General features: G+C 44.3%; 1 protein-coding gene across 6 annotated transcripts in view; it reads left to right on the forward strand.

Annotated features, from left to right (window-relative positions):
* LOC310852789 (CD209 antigen-like protein 2) overlaps positions 1 to 18,208 on the forward strand; it is a 49,517-nt gene that overhangs the window by 22,067 nt on the left and 9,242 nt on the right. The window contains exons 6-8 of one of the 6 annotated variants that reach the window (XM_083756804.1): positions 3,510 to 3,661; positions 4,639 to 4,751; positions 6,583 to 6,955. The exons of 4 other annotated variants lie outside the window; for them this stretch is intronic. In XM_083756804.1, the coding sequence (XP_083612930.1) occupies positions 3,510 to 3,661; positions 4,639 to 4,751; positions 6,583 to 6,733 (416 nt within the window). In that variant the 3' untranslated portion in view covers positions 6,734 to 6,955. Of the gene's footprint in view, positions 1 to 3,509; positions 3,662 to 4,638; positions 4,752 to 6,582; positions 6,956 to 18,208 lie in introns of those variants that run through there. One more of the 6 variants, XM_083756805.1, reaches the window with a different exon arrangement.

The following is an 18,208-nucleotide window of genomic DNA, read 5'->3' on the forward strand; positions in this document are numbered from 1 at the left end:
GACGTTAGTCAAGGACGACGAACTAATGCAACTGCTCAGAGATGATGACTTTGCCAGACAAAAGATGGGGGAGTTAAGAGAAAAAGGGGGTGCCGAGGGGGGGTTTGAAGTGAAAGGGGGGCTTCTGTACCATAGGCGGGCCTTGTACGTTCCAGGAGAAAACCTTTGGGGCAGAATTCTCAAGCAACTCCATGACAGCTGCAGGGCATTTTGGACAGCATAAGACCATGCTACTGGTCACACGGGAATTTTGGTGGCCAAGGGTGAGAGAGGATGTAAAGGAATATGTGCGAGGGTGTGACACATGCCAGAGGGCCAAAGGGGAAAGGGTGGCACCAGCGGGGTTGCTGGAACCGTTGCCGACACCCGGAAAGCCGTGGGAGGTGGTAGGGGTGGATTTTATCACTGATCTGCTCAGATGTAAGGGTAAGACCGCTATCATGGTGGTGGTGGATCTCCTGACCAAAATGTGCCACTTCGTGCCCTGTTCGCACACCGTGACGGCAGAATAAACAGCCAAGCTGTTCGTAGAGCATGTGTTTAGGTTACATGGGGTACCTGCACGGGTGGTTTCAGATCGGGGGGCTCAATTCACCTCACAATTTTGGCGTAAACTCATGGGGTTGCTCCAGGTGGAAGTGAGTTTCACTACGGCTAGGCACCCCAAGACCAATGGGCAAGTGGAGAGGGCGAATGCTGTTTTACAACAGTATTTGCAGTGTTATGTAATTCAAAAACAGAACGATTGGGTGGACAAACTAGCCCTGGCAGAGTTTGCTTACAATAACGCGGAGAATGTATCCACTGGGATGACTCCGTTCTTTGCCAATCACGGGCGTAATCCCAGGGCTTTCCCTGGAAGAGGGGAGGAGTCATGGAGTGTTCCCGCAGCCAAACAGTTTGTGGAGGAGATGGAGGCGATCCATAGACAGCTGCAGTTGAATTTGGAAAGGGCTAAGGAGTTATACAAGAAGGAAGCCAACAAAAATCGGCGGCCGGGGGAGGTCATCAGGGTTGGGGACAAGGTGTGGTTGTCCATGCAAGGGTTGCCTTGGAGAGGGGGCTGCAAAAAGCTCAAGCCCAGGAAGGTGGGGCCTTTTGAGGTTATACAACAAATAAATCCAGTGGCGTTTAAGCTCAGGTTGCCAGAGAGCATGAGAATCCATCCAGTGTTCCACAGGTCACTGCTGTTCCCCTACAGCGAGGGGGGAAGGAGGCAGGGTAGTGGGGAAGGGGAAAGCCCACCACCCAAAATGGAGGAAAGGGAGCAGTGCAACGAGGTAACGGAAATACTGGACTCTCGTTGGAGAGGGGGGAATTTGGAATATTTGGTGGCGTGGGAAGGGGCCCCGACATCAGAGAATACCTGGGTCTCGGAAGACAGTATCACCGACAAGGGCCTGGTGGAGGGGTTCCACAGTTTTTCCCCTGACAAACCCAAAACCAGGGGTAGGTTCTTTCAACAGGTGTTCGAAACAACAGACGACAAAGAGGAATTTGAAGGTATCCCAGCATCGGACGAGGAGGAAGAAGATGAAGGCGTAGACTGGGGAACACCAGGAATTGGGGGTTGGAGGGGGGTGTTCGAAGAGACGGATGAGGAAGAGGGTAGTTTTGCTGGCTTCTCCCCTACCACCCCAGAGGAAAGAGATATGGGTACAGTCGGGTCTCCTGAGCGGGAAGGGGACTTTGAGGAGGGGGTGGATGTCAGGGAGAGGCAAACGGGGAAAGAGCTAACGGGAGAGACCAGCACTTATAGAGAGCCGAAAGAGATTATTAGTAGTCTGTTGTCTGACAGTGAAGAGGAGGCAGAGAGTGGGGTGGATGAGCCCACAACTAGTCATTCTGTAAACAGAGGAAATCAGAGGCGTGGTTTCCGCAGACTTGCATGTTGGGCAAGAAAAAGTAAAAAGAAACCAGACGCGGCATCTTTGCCGACAGGGTCGGACATGCTCTGAAGCACTGGAGATGTTTCTTTGAACTTTGTAAATAAATCAAAGAGATTGTAACTGGTATTAAGCCTGTAGTTTTTATCTATGCCGGCTTGGCAGCACACACCTCTTATAGCATGCCGCGTCCCCAATTTGCTGCTTGAAAGCTGGTGGAATAAGGAATAAGCAGACTTGCATGTTGGGCAAGAAAAAGTAAAAAGAAACCAGACACGGCATCTTTGCCGACAGGGTCGGACAATGCTCTGAGATTGTAACTGGTAGCGAGCCTGGAGTTTTTATCTATGCCGGCTTGGCAGCACACACCTCTTACATGCATATTAAGTCAATTGTACATAAAAAGCAAGCTAAAGATGTTCAGCACCAAAGCGCACGTTTTGTGAGAGTCGTATAATGCCATTTCCCTCTTTCTCTTTGACATTTGGAAATACGATTGCTTTTAAAGACATTGTTCCAAAACCAGGTCTAAATCCTGATTGACAAGGATCTAGAAAATCAGTTTTCTCCAAGAGCACCTGCATCTGGTCCATAACCACCCACTCAAGAACCTTGCCCAGGAAGGGGAGATTAGCAACAGGCAGGCAGTTACGTAGATTTTCTGAGCACAGGGAAGATTTCTTAAGGAGTGGTTTTACCACTCCTGCCTTCAAGCAGGTTGGGACCAGCCCCTCTTCTAAAGAGGCATTAATCACCTTTCTAGTCCAGCCAGCTGTCCCCTCCCTGCTAGTTTGTATCAGCCACAAGGGGCAGGGTCCAGTGTGCAAGTGGTTGTCCTGACCGATCCAAGGCCCTTGTCCACATTCTTGAACCTTGTCTCATCAGCCCTGTTCTGGGAAGTTTTAAATGGTTGGTATTCAATTGTGTTTTAATTTTTTGGAAGTAGCCCAGAGTGGTTGGGGGAAACCCAGTCAGATGGGCAGCATGTTGTTGTTGTTGTTGTTGTTGTTATACAGTTGTTCCAGAGATCAGCCAAAGCTCAGCAGGAGCACCTGTCAGATCAGCTGGAAAATCCCCCAGAGCCATTTGGAAGCCCACGGGATTTGGAAGCCCACTGGATTCATCCTGTCAGCTCAGGCAGGGAGAATGCTTGGCAGCAAAGTGGGTGGTAAAGCAGCAGAATCCCTCATCTGTCCCAGCTGCCCAATGCCAGGAACCTACATTCTAGATTCCCCTTCCCCCTCCACAACTGAACAGAGAGCTTGTAGAGAGAAAGAGAATTTTGATAAACACAACTACTCCCCCTTCCCAACCTCCACGTCTGCCCTGATTCTGCCCTAAGTATCCAGGTGGAAACAAGTAGGTGAGGTTCTTGACTGCACTCCCTGTTCCAGCTATGCCCACCCAGGTATTTACTGCAGCATCAACATGGGTTGAAGAGTTAATGTTGTTCTTGTTTTAAGATTTCTGAGCTTCCTAGATGAATATATGTTACCATGTGGCGAGAGAAATGAACTTAACAAAAACAATTGAAATCTGCACAGACATATAAGGTGGTTCCTATTAAATTCCCTATCTTGTTTTCTTTTTCTCTTCTTCCTCCATATCTGGCTTGACTCAAAGACCTCCTTATTGGAAACTTGAATGATGGTTGGATTATATATCAAAGGACTTTCTATTTCTTTTCTTATGACCAAGATTCATGGGCGAATTCCCAAAAAAAGTGTGAGAATGAAGGCGCCAAGCTCCTTTCTATGGAAACATATCAAGAACAGGTGAGCATCAAAGCTAAGTATAGGAAATGTAGGTGATCTTCTTGAGCCAAAGGGCTGCTATCATCACTATCCGTTTAGGAAGGTTACATGCACCTGTACGCAGCCAAGACAGCAATTCCATCAGTCAAGCCAAGGGGTGGGAGGGGCAGGGAGAGCTGCTACCATCTGGGACTCAGTAAGGTTTCTTGGAGCTGCTGAGCTCTAATAGAATGAAGCTGGCAGTCAGGATAGAGATTTTCAAGGAGGAGGAGGAGTAGATACTTCAGAGGCATCTATCACTTGGATTCTCTGTAAATTCTTCCTCTGTTCTTTGCAATGTATTCAGTTGTTGGGGGGGGGGAGGCTACCCTCACCATGTTAACCTTCTGGCAGGAGAGTATCATGGAGATGACTCTAGAGGAGCTTGCAAGGTATATCCTTTTCCCAACCCTTTAGCTCTAGCACAGGGGCTACTGGGTTGCTGCAGGGCACAGACATGGGTGAGATCTGATCATCATGCCATCAAGCATAACAAAACCAGACTGATTCCAGTGTCTCTGGAACCAACCATCAAACATGGATGCAGAAATTGGAGTATTTGACACACAGGTCACTATCCTGCTAGGTGGTTCCAAGACCAACTCTGTGTCATGACTGAAACACATATATAGCCAGTCTCGGTGAGGGCATGTGAAGTTCCCCTTCACTACAATATTTCCTCTTTGGGATTCTTCCTTGATTCCGTCACCATCATCTTCGTCATTCATCATCATCATCATCACCATCAGCATCATAATTTTGATCAGGGAGAAAATACCACATCCACTGTACGAAAATATTATTGGTGATGGGAATACAATGTATAGTTTCGATCACTGCTTTTAAAATGTGTTTGCTTTATGCCTCTTGAATTTCTGTAAAGGGCTATATAGTCTCCCAGAGAAAGGGACATTGTCTTAAAAGATTTTATTTGTTCTTTCTCAACACCCCTACCCTAGTATTTTATAAACAGGCAAGCACAAAAGCGTCAGAAGTTTTTTTGGTTTGGAGTCTTTAAAGACAAGGCAACAAAGAAATGGAGATGGCTGGCAGGAATAGAGGCTATAGTCACGTAAGTTTCTGCAGAAACATTTGTTAATGGCATGCATTCCAAAAAGTTGCAGATTCTGTTTACATAATTGATCTTTTCCCTTTCCAAATATATTTTGCCATGCAATTTTCTCTACTACCAAAGACCTACATATGTACTCCTCCACATCATTGTCCAGGTGAGTGACTGGTGCTTCTCACTATGTTGGAGAGGCAGGAAGACTACTCTTCCTGCTTCTCTAACCTAATGAATGTGGTGATTTGGACGAGGATGAAGGCATGCTTCTAAATGGTTTGTGCTCCTTAGTTCAGCTTCAAAAGGACTTGTGGGAACCTAAAGCCGAGCAACACTGTCAGCTAGCAGTTTAAGACAGTTCATGGTTCCCTTTAAGTATCTAACAACTCTTTTCAGCTTGTGTGGATGGATGTACAAGGTCAGAGTAAGATCTCACTCATCCACAGCTTGGTAGTAGAACAGAGAACTGGACTGGCATTTATTACCAAGACTGCATTAACAGAAGGCTGCTTTCAATTTTGCAAGGTCTCCTGGAACAAAATCCAATGACATTCATCTTCATTGATGCACCCAATACCAACCATGAATCCTTTTTGGCAGAGGTATTGAGTAAACTTTACAAACTGGCCGTGGGGTTGTATAATACTAGCTGGGAAATTAAACCCTGTATGCCAGCGGTTCCCAGTTAGCTAAGTACTGCAGACCCCTTGTTTTTCAAAAGCCACACCATGGGCCACCCTACCTTTGAACATTTTTATATCTTTGTAGTAGGTTTTGTTATGTGAATGACACCATGGAGCTCCTGGGTGGGTGGTCCGTGGACCACCAATTGGGAGCCACTACTGTATGTGATCTTAGACTTGATCAAAGGACAGATCTCACCCAAACATCTCATGGGAGTAAAAAAACAACAACCACCTACTACACCATTACTAGTAATATCAATTTAATAGATTCACAGAGAGCTAAAAATGAGGGAGTTATAGAATACATTTATCACAGAATTTTAGTGCTGTGTAGTGGGACTTGATTCAGTATACAATGGACACTGGAGAATGCAAGTGACAATAAGAGTGAGGCTTGGGTGATACCTTTGTCAACTATGGATAATTGACTAAACTTAGAACCATCATGTTAGATTTAGATAAGACATATATGTGAGAGATATCATATCATTTCAATCAACCCTATAATGGCTTTGTGGTTATAGATTATATTTTGTAATTCATTTGAGGACATAGCTATGCTTGTTTCTGTATAGTGTCATTGCTCTCCTCATGCATGGGGTGGGTGATGGATGTGAGATGAGGTGGATGAAGGCGGATGCAAATCTAACAAGGTTTTAATATGCTCAGAACAATCACTACTGTGCTAACTCTGCTATGAGAGAGTAAGGATCTCTCAACACTCACAACGATCCAGAGCAGATCTGAGGAGGATGTGGGTGCATATGGAAAGGAGAGAGGGCCAGTTCTGTTGCAGAAATGGAAATCCTGGCAATAGCAGAAGTACTGCATTGGATACTTCCCAAACTAAATTGACTGAAAGTTCTTGTGTGTACCTCTGAGCCTTCCAAAGATGACACCTTCACTTTTTTGTAGTTTCCTATGAGAAATCACTTCATGTTTAAAAGAAAAGAGACAATCTTGACCCACAGTTGTTGTTGTTTTCCTTACATGGTTAGAATTCTAAAATGTAGGGAGAAAAATCCATCCCAATTGTGGGTGGATGTTAAGAGAGAAAGACCTGGACATCTTTTTAATGGTAGAAGGCATGGGGAGCACGTGAGGAAGTAGACATCCATTCTTGATTGATCAGTGCTGCTCTTTCTTTTCAGGTACTGGAGAAGAGGTGAGCCTAAACGCCCACACCAAAACCACTGTGCCGCAATAGGCCTTGATTGCGGTTTGGATTGCTGGATGGCATTAAAATGTGAGGAACGCATAGGGTACATTTGTAAGAAGGTGCCTGATGATGCTTGGCTCTAAGAAGACACTTTCAAGATGAACGAAACTGGATCTCATGATTACCACACAAAAACAAAATCAAGAGATCATCCCACCCCGCTGTTTTAATGCACAGTCCACACTCTGCCATCTAGATTATGGGACTCTTTGGCATCAGCCCTCAAAAACACCTTGAAAAGACCTTATTCTGCAAGCTCAGATGTAGATGGCTACAAAAATAAAGAATGGAAGGGTCCAGTCATAGCCTGTTTTCTGTTTAATGTATTTATTTGCAATGCGTACCAATATTTGTTTCCTTACTCTCTGTGTTTGATGCCCCATTGCCCCTTCTGATCTCCATCGCCACTACCTTACAAGGCACATAAGGACAACTATGCACACTAGGCAATGAGAATGGGAGCCACCCAGCGCCTGATGTCCCCTTCTAGCAGACTTGCGTGGCGAGTTCCCGCCCCCCGCAGTGGAAATAAAGACACATGACACAATTATTAAGGTTCATGGTCTAAATAAGGCCACAACTTTATTGGTTACAGGTGATGAATGGTATTGGCTTAGGCATTGGTCCTATCTGACTATATCCGGCTTCAGCCCGTCCTCTTGAAGTCCGGGAAGGGTTAACCACCAGTAGAGGGAGTCCTGCTGATGCACATCAACTGGGAACTCCCCCGGGGTCACCGCTTGGGGGTGTGCCTTAGGCCCTCACCTCCATAGTCTTCGGACAGGGCCACGCCCCCCAGAATCCTTTATTGGACTACCCTTCAATATGTGGGGCAGGTGATGGCGCTTCCTCCCCTCTTCCATCTACAAAATAATACCCATACCAATGCCTAACCGCCACTCGAGCAGAAGCTCGCAGCCAGTACCCTCAGACCTGCAACCAATCCCTAATCCCAGAAGTAATATCAGCCAACCAAACATCATTTCCCGCGTCGGAAAGATGGATGCCATCCTCTTGGTAGAGGGCCACTTTGCTGAACTGGATATTCGGGTGGTCAATGACCCGACTGTTGGGATCAAACCTCTATCGGGAGAAGCTGGCAACTCTCCCAGGCACCCGGCTTGATCTCCGGTGACCTCCCTGGCTGAATTCCCCAGCAAACACAGGCTAGGTCTCTATAGGCGACCCTCCCCAGCGTGGGAAGAACACACCCACTCTTTCCTGCCCCCCGGCAGGGACAAGAGATAGTCAGAAATGTCTATTTACATGGTTTTATTTCTGACTCTTCAGCATTACAGAAAACATGTCTGCTCTCCTCAAACATCGGCAAACAAGAGAGTAAGACTTCCTGTACAATCACAAGAGGAAGGTCTCATATTACACTCTGAGCAAATTCCGGTGAACTGCCCTGTGAACTGACTGGACCGCTCTTTCCCACAGTCAGCCAAATCACATGGTGTAAACAAGCTGGATGTCTGCAGCTGCGATGAGCTGATATTCTGACACCGACCCCCCTCCCCAGTGCTGCCACTCTATGCGCCACCGAATGTTCCAAAATCTTTCTAGCTTTGTTTATTGCAATAGGGCACTGACAGTCCCTCCATACATGCCTCTCCAGCAGTGATGACCAATTGAGGGCTAAATTTGGAAATGCAATCAAATCATAGAAGTCGTTGTAAATGTTCCACATCAAGTCCACGCCTTCTCGATAGGCCAAATCATTTTATCCCAGCTGAATGACCAGGGCATCTGGCAGACCTTCCAAAGTGGCTCTGGCTTTCACAGCACGCATAAATTCCGCCCAGCGTATCCCCCTCCGTGAGATCCAGGGAACTTTTACTTTTGGGGCTAGATCCAGCCTGCTCTCCAGGCCACAGTTGATGGCACGGTTTCTAGCCCAGTGGACAATGCTATGGCCTATAATCCAAATGCATGCCTGAAAGGAGAAGAATGCAACAAACCCCAGGTCAGGTATGATGTGATCAGTCATAAGGTCTTACGAATATACCCCTTAAATGCTTCGGTCTTCCATTGTCCCAAGTCCTTTATCTGTGGCCTGGGATTCCCCCAATTGTGTAGGGCTCCAGCCCTGTGCACGTGGTGGGGCCGTCAGGCCCACAATCCCACCTCCTCTGCAGGGTGGAAGTGGCTTAATCACAAATACAATTTTGGGTTTATCACTGGGAAATTCCAGTGCCCTTGCTCTCATATAGAGCTAACATTGGGCAACAAACACAGTGAACTGTTTTGATTTCTTCAGAACTTGGCAGGGGGCATGACTGGGGTCCACACCAGTGTGGGCACAGCACTGGCAGCATGTGCTGCTCCTTTCATGGCATTCATGGTAGCAGGGGTGCCAACTTGAATAAAATATTGGGGGTGGAGCAGGTAAGCTCCCCCCTGCATATTCAATCACAAGACAGTGCACACACATCATTTGAATGGCAATGGCAGCCCCCTAAAATATTTTATTGGGGCCTCTACCTCTTGAAGTTGGCTCCAATGCACAGTGGCCGTCAACTGAGTTAAGTAACCAATTAGACTCTGCTGTCCTGAATCATACCTTTACAAGGTGTGGATAATAGCTTGGTCTGTGTTGAGGACTAGCACCCCAGGAGTCTAGCCGGGGACCTCTCCTGCCACATCTTGCATGATTGATGGCTGGAAGTGGTTGTGGTTGCTTCAATCTGTCCTGTATACCCAGCCAAGGAAAACTGATATTTTAATTCTTTATTGTCGGGGAATGAACTGAACAGGAAGACTCGGAAGTGTCCACTCAGTCTGTTTGGCTCCTCTCAGAAAAGGAAGGAGAGTGGGAAGGTTTGCCCCCCTTATCTCCAGCAGTTTCAAGAGGAGAAGAAGACAGAGCTGAATTATAGCTGAAGGTAGTGGTGGAGGAGGGGGGAGTGAGAGAGCAGACTGCAGAGATCTCCCTGGAAAGTTTGGATATCCTCTTTCTCCAAGGGCTCATCACTCACTCTGCATTCAGGAACAGAGAATGCAGAGGAATGTGATTCCCGGGATTTTCTGTAGGTACTCAGGATGTTGTTGGGGATGGAAGAGGTGATCTTCAGAGTAGGCAACATCTCCTTTGCGTGGAGACCTGGATTCTTTGTCTTGCAACCAAATAAGTGAAATAGATAGATAGATAGATGATAGATGATAGATAGATAGATGATAGATATAGATAGATAGATAGATAGATAGATAGATAGATAGATAGATAGATAGATAGATATAGATAACAAACAAACAAACAAACTTGCTTGTTCTTCTTGTGTTTGATGCTACCAGGAGAGGAGAGGGTTCTCCACTCCTGACATTTATCGACAAAAAGATATCAACTTGGTGGTATGTATGATACTTGTTTCTTATGCCTCTTAGGTTAGGGGAGAGACTTCATCAGGCAAGGCCTCTTTCCACCTGCCTTGCCCCACCCTCCGGACCTGGGTCTCCTCATAAGGAAGCTGTGCCTGGAGGAAGAACTGTGAGAGGAGAAACTTCATCAGACAAGGCCTCCTTCAGCCTGCCTTGCTCCACCCTCCAGTCTCTGCTTCTCGTTTTGTATTGTATTATGTTGTGCACTGTGGTTTGCTGTTGTTTTATTGATTGGAGTTTAGAAATTACTTATTGTAACGAGTGGATTTCTGTTTAATTTTGAAATGCTGATATTTAATATTATTCTATATTATTTTAATGAATGTTGAATGTTAATTTATTTGCATATTGTATATTGTATTATGCATATTGTCTTATTTATATGATGTTAGCCACTCTGAGCCTGGCTTTGGCTGGGGAGAGTGGGAAACAAATAAAATTATTATTATTATTACTATTATTATTATTATTATTATGCCATGGATCCTTGTTCCTAACTCTGAGAGAGGAGGTCATGGAGGTGTTTCTTTTTTTAATAAGATATTTATTAAGATTTTTTAAAGAGATACATAAGAACATATAAGAAATAAAACAATTGTTGTTGTTGTTGTTGTTTAGTCGTTTAGTCGTGTCCGACTCTTCGTGACCCCATGGACCACAGAACGCCAGGCACCTCTGTCCTCCACTGCCTCCCGCAGTTTGCTCAAACTCATGCTGGTAACCTCGAAAACACTATCCAACCATCTCGTCCTCTGCCGTCCCCTTCTCCTTGTGCCCTCCATCTTTCCCAACATCAGGGTCTTCTCCAGGGAGTCTTCTCTTCTCATGAGGTGGCCAAAGTACTGGAGCCTCAGCTTCACAATCTGTCCTTCCAGTGAGCACTCAGGGTTGATTTCCTTCAGTATGGAGAGGTTTGATCTTCTTGCAGTCCATGGGACTTTCAAGAGTCTCCTCCAGCACCATAATTCAAAAGCATCAATTCTTCGGCGATCTGCCTTCTTTATGGTCCAGCTCTCACTTCCATACATCACTACTGGGAAAACCATAGCTTTAACTATACGAACCTTTGTTGGCAAGGTGATGTCTCTACTTCTCAAGATGCTGTCTAGGCCTGTCATTGCCCTTCTCCCAAGAAGCAGGCGTCTTTTAATTTCGTGGCTGCTGTCACCATCTGCAGTGATCATTGAGCCCAAGAAAGTAAAATCTCTCACTACCTCCATTTCTTCCCCTTCTATTTGCCAGGAGGTGATGGGACCAGTGGCCATGATCTTCGTTTTTTTGATGTTGAGCTTCAGGCCATATTTTGCGCTCTCCTCTTTCACCCTCATTAAAAGGTTCTTTAATTCCTCCTCACTTTCTGCCATCAAGGTTGTGTCATCTGCATATCTGAGGTTGTTGATATTTCTTCCGGCAATCTTAATTCCGGCTAGGGATTCATCCAGCCCAGCCTTTCGCATGATGAATTCTGCATATAAGTTAAATAAGCAGGGAGACAAAATACAGCCTTGTCGTACTCCTTTCCCAATTTTGAACCAATCAGTTGTTCCATATCCAGTTCTAACTGTAGCTTCTTGTCCCACATAGAGATTTCTCAGGAGACAGATGAGGTGATCTGGCACTCCCATTTCTTTAAGAACTTGCCATAGTTTGCCGTGGTCGACACAGTCAAAAGCTTTTGCATAGTCAATGAAGCAGAAGTAGATGTCTTTCTGGAACTCTCTAGCTTTCTCCATAATCCAGCGCATGTTTGCAATTTGGTCTCTGGTTCCTCTGCCTCTTCTAAATCCAGCTTGCACTTCTGGGAGTTCTCGGTCCACATACTGCTTGAGCCTTCCTTGTAGAATTTTAAGCATAACCTTGCTAGCGTGTGAAATGAGTGCAATTGTGCGGTAGTTGGAGCATTCTTTGGCACTGCCCTTCTTTGGGATTGGGATGTAGACTGATCTTCTCCAATCCTCTGGCCACTGCTGAGTTTTCCAAACTTGCTGGCATATTGAGTGTAGCACCTTAACAGCATCATCTTTTAAAATTTTAAATAGTTCAGCTGGAATGCCATCACTTCCACTGGCCTTGTTATTTGCAGTGCTTTCTAAGGCCCATTTGACTTCACTTTCCAGGATGTCTGGCTCAAGGTCAGCAACCACACTACCTGGGGTATACGAGACATCCATTTCTTTCTGGTATAATTCCTCTGTGTATTCTTGCCACCTCTTCTTGATGTCTTCTGCTTCTGTTAGGTCTTTTCCACTTTTGTCCTTTATTGTGGAAATCTTTGCACGAAATGTTCCTTTCATATCTCCAATTTTCTTGAACAGATCTCTGGTTCTTCCCATTCTATTGCTTTCCTCTATTTCTTTGCATTGCTCGTTTAAGAAGGTCTTCTTGTCTCTCCTTGCTATTCTTTGGAAATCTGCATTCAATTTCCTGTATCTTTCACCATCTCCCTCGCATTTTGCTTGCCTTCTCTCCCCCGCTATTTGTAAGGCCTCATTGGACAGCCACTTTGCTTTCTTGCATTTCCTTTTCATTGGGATGGTTTTCGTTGCTGCCTCCTGTATAATGTTACGAGCCTCCATCCATAGTTCTTCAGGCATTCTGTCCACCAAATCTAAATCCTTAAACCTGTTCCTCACTTCCACTGTGTATTCATAAGGGATTTGACTTAGATTGTATCTTACCGGCCCAGTGGTTTTTCCTACTTTCTTCAGTTTAAGCTTGAATTTTGCTATAAGAAGCTGATGATCTGAGCCACAGTCAGCTCCAGGTCTTGTTTTTGCTGACTGTATAGAGCTTCTCCATCTTTGGCTGCAGAGAATATAATCAATCTGATTTCGATGCTGCCCATCTGGTGATGTCCATGTGTAGAGTCGTCTCTTGTGTTGCTGGAAAAGCGTGTTTGTGATGACCAGCTTGTTCTCTTGACAGAACTCTATTAGCCTTTGCCCTGCTTCGTTTTGATCTCCAAGGCCAAACTTGCCAGTTGTTCCTTTTATCTCTTGACTCCCTACTTTAGCATTCCAATCCCCTATAATGAGAAGAACATCCTTCTTTGGTGTCACTTCTATAAGGTCTTGTAAGTCTTCATAGAATTGGTCAATTTCAGTTTCTTCAGCACAAGTAGTTGGTGCATAAACTTGGATTACTGTGATGTTAAAAGGTCTGCCTTGGATTCGTATCGAGATCATTCTATCATTTTTGAGATTGCATCCCAGTACAGCTTTCACCACTCTTTTGTTGACTATGAGGGCCACTCCATTTCTTTTATGGGTTTCTTGCCCACAGTAATAGATATGATGGTCATCCGAACTGAATTCACCCATTCCCGTCCATTTTAGTTCACTGATGCCCAGGATGTCAATATTTATTCTTGCCATCTCATTTTTGACCACCTCCAACTTACCCAGGTTCATGGTTCTTACATTCCAGGTTCCTATGCAATATTTTTCTTTACAGCATTGGACTTTCCTTTCGCTTCCAGGCATATCCGCAACTGAGCGTCCTTTCGGCTTTGGCCCAGCCGCTTCATCAGCTCTGGATCTACTTGTACTTGCCCTCCGCTCTTCCCCAGTAGCATGTTGGACGCCTTCTGACCTGAGGGGCTCATCTTCCAGCGTCATATCTTTTATATGCCTGTTGTCTTTGTCCATGGAGTTTTCTTGGCAGGGATACTGGAGTGGCTTGCCGGTTCCTCCTCCAGGTGGATCACGTTTGGTCAAAACTCTCCACTATGACCTGTTCATCTTGGGTGCCCTGCTCGGCATAGTTCATAGCTTCTCTGAGTTCTTCAAGCCCCTTCGCCACGGCAAGGCAGTGATCCATGAAGGGGAATAAATAAGGGGAATAATAAAACAATACAAAACATAAAACAAAGAAAATAAAAAATACATAAAAAAGAAAGAATAAACATTTTTCCCTTTAAGGTTCTGAGTTTCTTAACCCTGTTTCTTGGCTTCCCCACACCTCCCTTCCCTGTGTTCCTGTTTACCATCAGATTCAGCAAATCCCTATCCTCTTTCAGTCACATTATCTGTTAAAATATTTAAGTAAGTCTTATTTCCATATTTTCATCCCTGTTACATTCCTTATTGCATAATCATAGTTTATTCACTAATGCCATATTATTTTATATCTCACATCATTTTAACATTCATGGATTTTACAATGTGTCTGCAGGTAGTCTTTAAATTTCTTCCAGTCCTTTTCCACCAAGTCTTCTCCCTGGTCTCAGAGGTGTTTCATGAGAGAAGTTCTGAAGCTGGCTTTCAGAACTTCTGTTGGGATTCCATCCTGTCATGTTTCTTTACCACATGCTTGATAGTTAGACTCATAGAATCATAGGAATGTAGAGTTGGAAGGGACTCAGAGGGTCATCTAGTCCAACCCTCTGCAATGCAGGAATCTCAAACTGAAGCCTCCATGACAGATTGCCATCTAACCTCTGATTAAAAAGCTCCATTAAAGGAGTCCACAACGTCCCGAGGGAGACTGTTCCACTGTCAAACTGCTCTTAGTGTCAGAATGTTATTTCATGTAACTTGAAGCCATGGGTTTGTGTCCTTCCCTCTCGAAGTGATCTCACCTTCCATGTGACAATCCTGGAAGGTTTTTGAAGATGGCGATCTTATCTCCTCTTTCCCATACTAAATATTCCCAAAACAAAAAAATTCTTCCAGTAGCACCTTAAAGACCAACTAAGTTAGTTCTTGGTATGAGCTTTCGTGTTAGCTTTAGTTGGTCTTTAAGGTGCTACTGGAAGGAATTTTTTTGTTTTGACTATGGCAGACCAACACGGCTACCTATCTGTAACTAAATATTCCCAATTCCCTCAACCAGTCCTCATAAGGCATGATTTCCAGCCCCTTGATCATCTTGGTTGCCCTTTCCTGCACGCCTTCCAGCTTGTCAACATCCTTCTTAAATTGTGGTGTCCAAAACGGCACTCCAGGTGTGGTCTGACCTAGACAAAGTAGAGTGGTACTATTACTTCCCTTGAATGGGACACTAGACTTCTGTTGATGCAGCCTAGAAGAGCATTAGTACCCCGTCCCCCTGCTGCATCACACTCTTGACTCATGTTAAGCTTGTGGTCTCCTTAGATCCCTAGATCCTCGTAGCCATTTTATTTGTTTTCTTGTTGTTAAATTTCTATAATGCGCTTCACTCAAAGATCACTCAAAGCTCACAGTGTGATAGCTTGCATTTTTGAGGTACAGAAAGCCTTAATCTAAGTGTAGAGATCATTTCTTACCTATTGATTCAAGTAGAACGTTCTGGTGCAACCTGGAACATTTTGCTGACAAGTAAGTTTCCATTCTGCTGAGAGCAGGTGCTGTTTTGGGTTAAGCTGGTTTAAGCAAGAATGAACTGGTCCTGTAATCTTTCTCCCAAGGTCATGGTGCCTTTTAATAACAGGCCAGAGGGAGCCTGGTTTAATTCTCTCTTTTTCTTTCTTGGTTTTCCATCTGCTTTGTTTCTTTGTGTTTTTTCTCATTTGAGTGGTGATTTGTATGTGGTATATTTAACATGATTCAGCATACAATGGACACTGGAGAATGCAAGGCCTGTTTCAGGGGATGTCAAGTACATTAGCTGGCAAGGGAGTTTCCCTCTCCCTCCGGTAGTTTCCAATAAGAAGTAACAAGCCTTCTGTTGTTCCTGGACCCTTTCAGTCATCCGAGTTCTAGGGGAGGGAGGGACTTCCCCACCACTCTCGACTGAAGAATCTCCTAAAGGCTCCCTCCCTCCTGGTTGCCTAGCTACTATCTCAAAAATGTCCAGCTCTTCCCACAATTGAGCAGCCTCTGAATCTACTGGTCTCTCAGCTTCTGGTGTTAAAAACTTCCTGATAGAGGGCTGCCTTCAGATGTCTTCTAAAAGTTGTGTAGTTCTTAATCTCCTTGACATCTGATGGAAGGGTGTTCCACAAGAAGACCCTCTGCCTGCTTCACTGCAACCTCACTTCTCACAGTGGACCTCCAGGCTGGACTATGGGGGTGGAGATGCTCCTCCAGGTATACAGGGCTGAGGCCATTTAGAGGATTAAAGGTCAGCACCAACATGTTGAATTGTGCTCAGAAATATTCTGGGAGCCACTGGAGATAGGACAAGTGTTATATGATTATTGTATCTTTATACAGAAGGGCAGGTTATGAATGACAGAAATCATTTTTGAACAATATTTTTATTGGTAGTGACATATAAAAATACAAAAACATAATGAACAATAAGAGAAACAAGGGTACATAGTTATGAGGGGTTTCTAGCATATGAAGCTTATCAGAGTCCAATTCAGAGTTTGTGCAGATCTATCTTTCTTTCCAAGTACAGTTCTCGATGAGTTGCCATGAAGGTCAGTTGCATGCAGGGCTTTTTTGCATCTGGAACTCACTTGACCTCAGTTCTGACACCTCTCAGGTGGACACCATTGTGAGAGAGCAAGGGAGGTGTTCATGGTAGGTTTCAGTACCCTTTGAGTGTGGAAAAATAGCACTGGTGGCATGTATGTTTTGATGATGATACATTCAATAAATATAGACCAAACATATTGAAATTTCACTGCTTCTGTTCCTTGCCTTTGTGCTTTAACTTTGCAAATGAAGATTTACACTAATGTACTTTGGCATATTTCCTGGTATAAGTGTTGAGATAGAAAGCTTTCCAATATTACCAGCAGAGTTTATGAGGGGTAAGGATTCTTCTGGGGGATATGCTTTGAAGGTAAAGTATGTACCCGGCCTAAATAAAAAACAAACAAACTAATAACTTTTGAAAAAATAAGTAGTATAATAACTCTGAAATAAACATTTCCCTGGATTTATGCTTTATGTGGAATACTGATTGGATATGATCATCAGCCAATCAGGAAATTGTATAGCCTAAATGGGAGGAGTTCTGGAATGCCTGACATCACAAGGGAGGTGGTTCTTAGCCAGTGGAAGGATGAAAAACGCTTAAGAAGAAATTAGGGAAAAGATTGTTCCATGACAACACCAAGGTATCCAAACAGAAAGAGGTCTGATGGGTGGAACACTTTCCTTACAAGCTATGATAATTGCAGGGTCTCATTCCAGGGACGAAAGGTCACTAAGAGGCTAAATGAGAAGGAGCGCTTATAAACTACAGGTGGTCTTTCTCTTTTAAATACTAGACCTCAGGGTCATCCAATGAAACTGAGTGGTGGAACATTAGAGGGCTGTGTACAGGTGCTGAATTACCAGTAGTATCACTTTATTACTGGCTGTTTGGCCAATAGCAACCACCAGGCAAACAAGAGGTCCTTTGCTAAACATTAGCAAAGAAATTGATCAGCAACGTAGAATAGAGTCTAACAGAAAACCAACAGCAACTGGAATAAGCTGTAAAGCCAATAATGTAATCTATAAGCAGGCAGCCCTGTTTAGGGAAGTTTATAATGACTGATGTTTTAATGTATTTTTAATCTTTTGTTGGAAGCCGCCAGAGTGGCTGGGGAAACCCAGCCAGATGGGAGGGGTATAAATAAATTATTATTATTATTATTATTATTATTATTATTATTATTATTATTATTATGGAAAAGATCTTAGGCCACAATAATCATAATACAGATAGAATAGGTTTAGTTCTTCATGTGTCCTCAACCAAAGGAGATCTGGAAGGCTTATCTGGGACACTTCAGACTGGCTTGTGGTCGTTCTCTTCACATTCTGGAATGGAGCATAGAACAATGTATCAATATCTCCCTGTCTCCTTCAGCTGCTCACTCTTTTATATAGACCATAGAGTAGGTCTCATGCCAAGCTGGCAACAGATGTAATTCATGATGTAATTCAATTCCCATCCTTTGATCTGACCTGGGAGTCAACACATGTGGGCATGAGAGCCTTCATTTGCATTCTTTATCTGCGCAGCTCAGTCACTGTAAGGTTACTTTCCTTGTTCCCAGTCAACTGGTTCCTCCGTCCATCCCTCATGCAGTCAGGTGTTTGATAGCTCGCTAAGCCATGACGTTCCTTTCACTTCTTCTCCAACAGCCATGTTCCTTATATTAAAGCTCCAGCTACATTGCAAAACAGGAGCACCACATTCTGTTTTATTCCCTGGCAATACAGGTGCCCTGCTCTGATTCATGGGCCCAGTTTGTCAATCCAGATCCAGATCATGATCCAGAAAATACAAGTCTTTGGAAAACCCATTTGCTA

This window comes from Podarcis gaigeae (assembly GCF_964106915.1).
Source record: "Podarcis gaigeae genome assembly, chromosome: 9".
In the NCBI taxonomy this organism is placed as follows: domain Eukaryota; kingdom Metazoa; phylum Chordata; class Lepidosauria; order Squamata; family Lacertidae; genus Podarcis; species Podarcis gaigeae.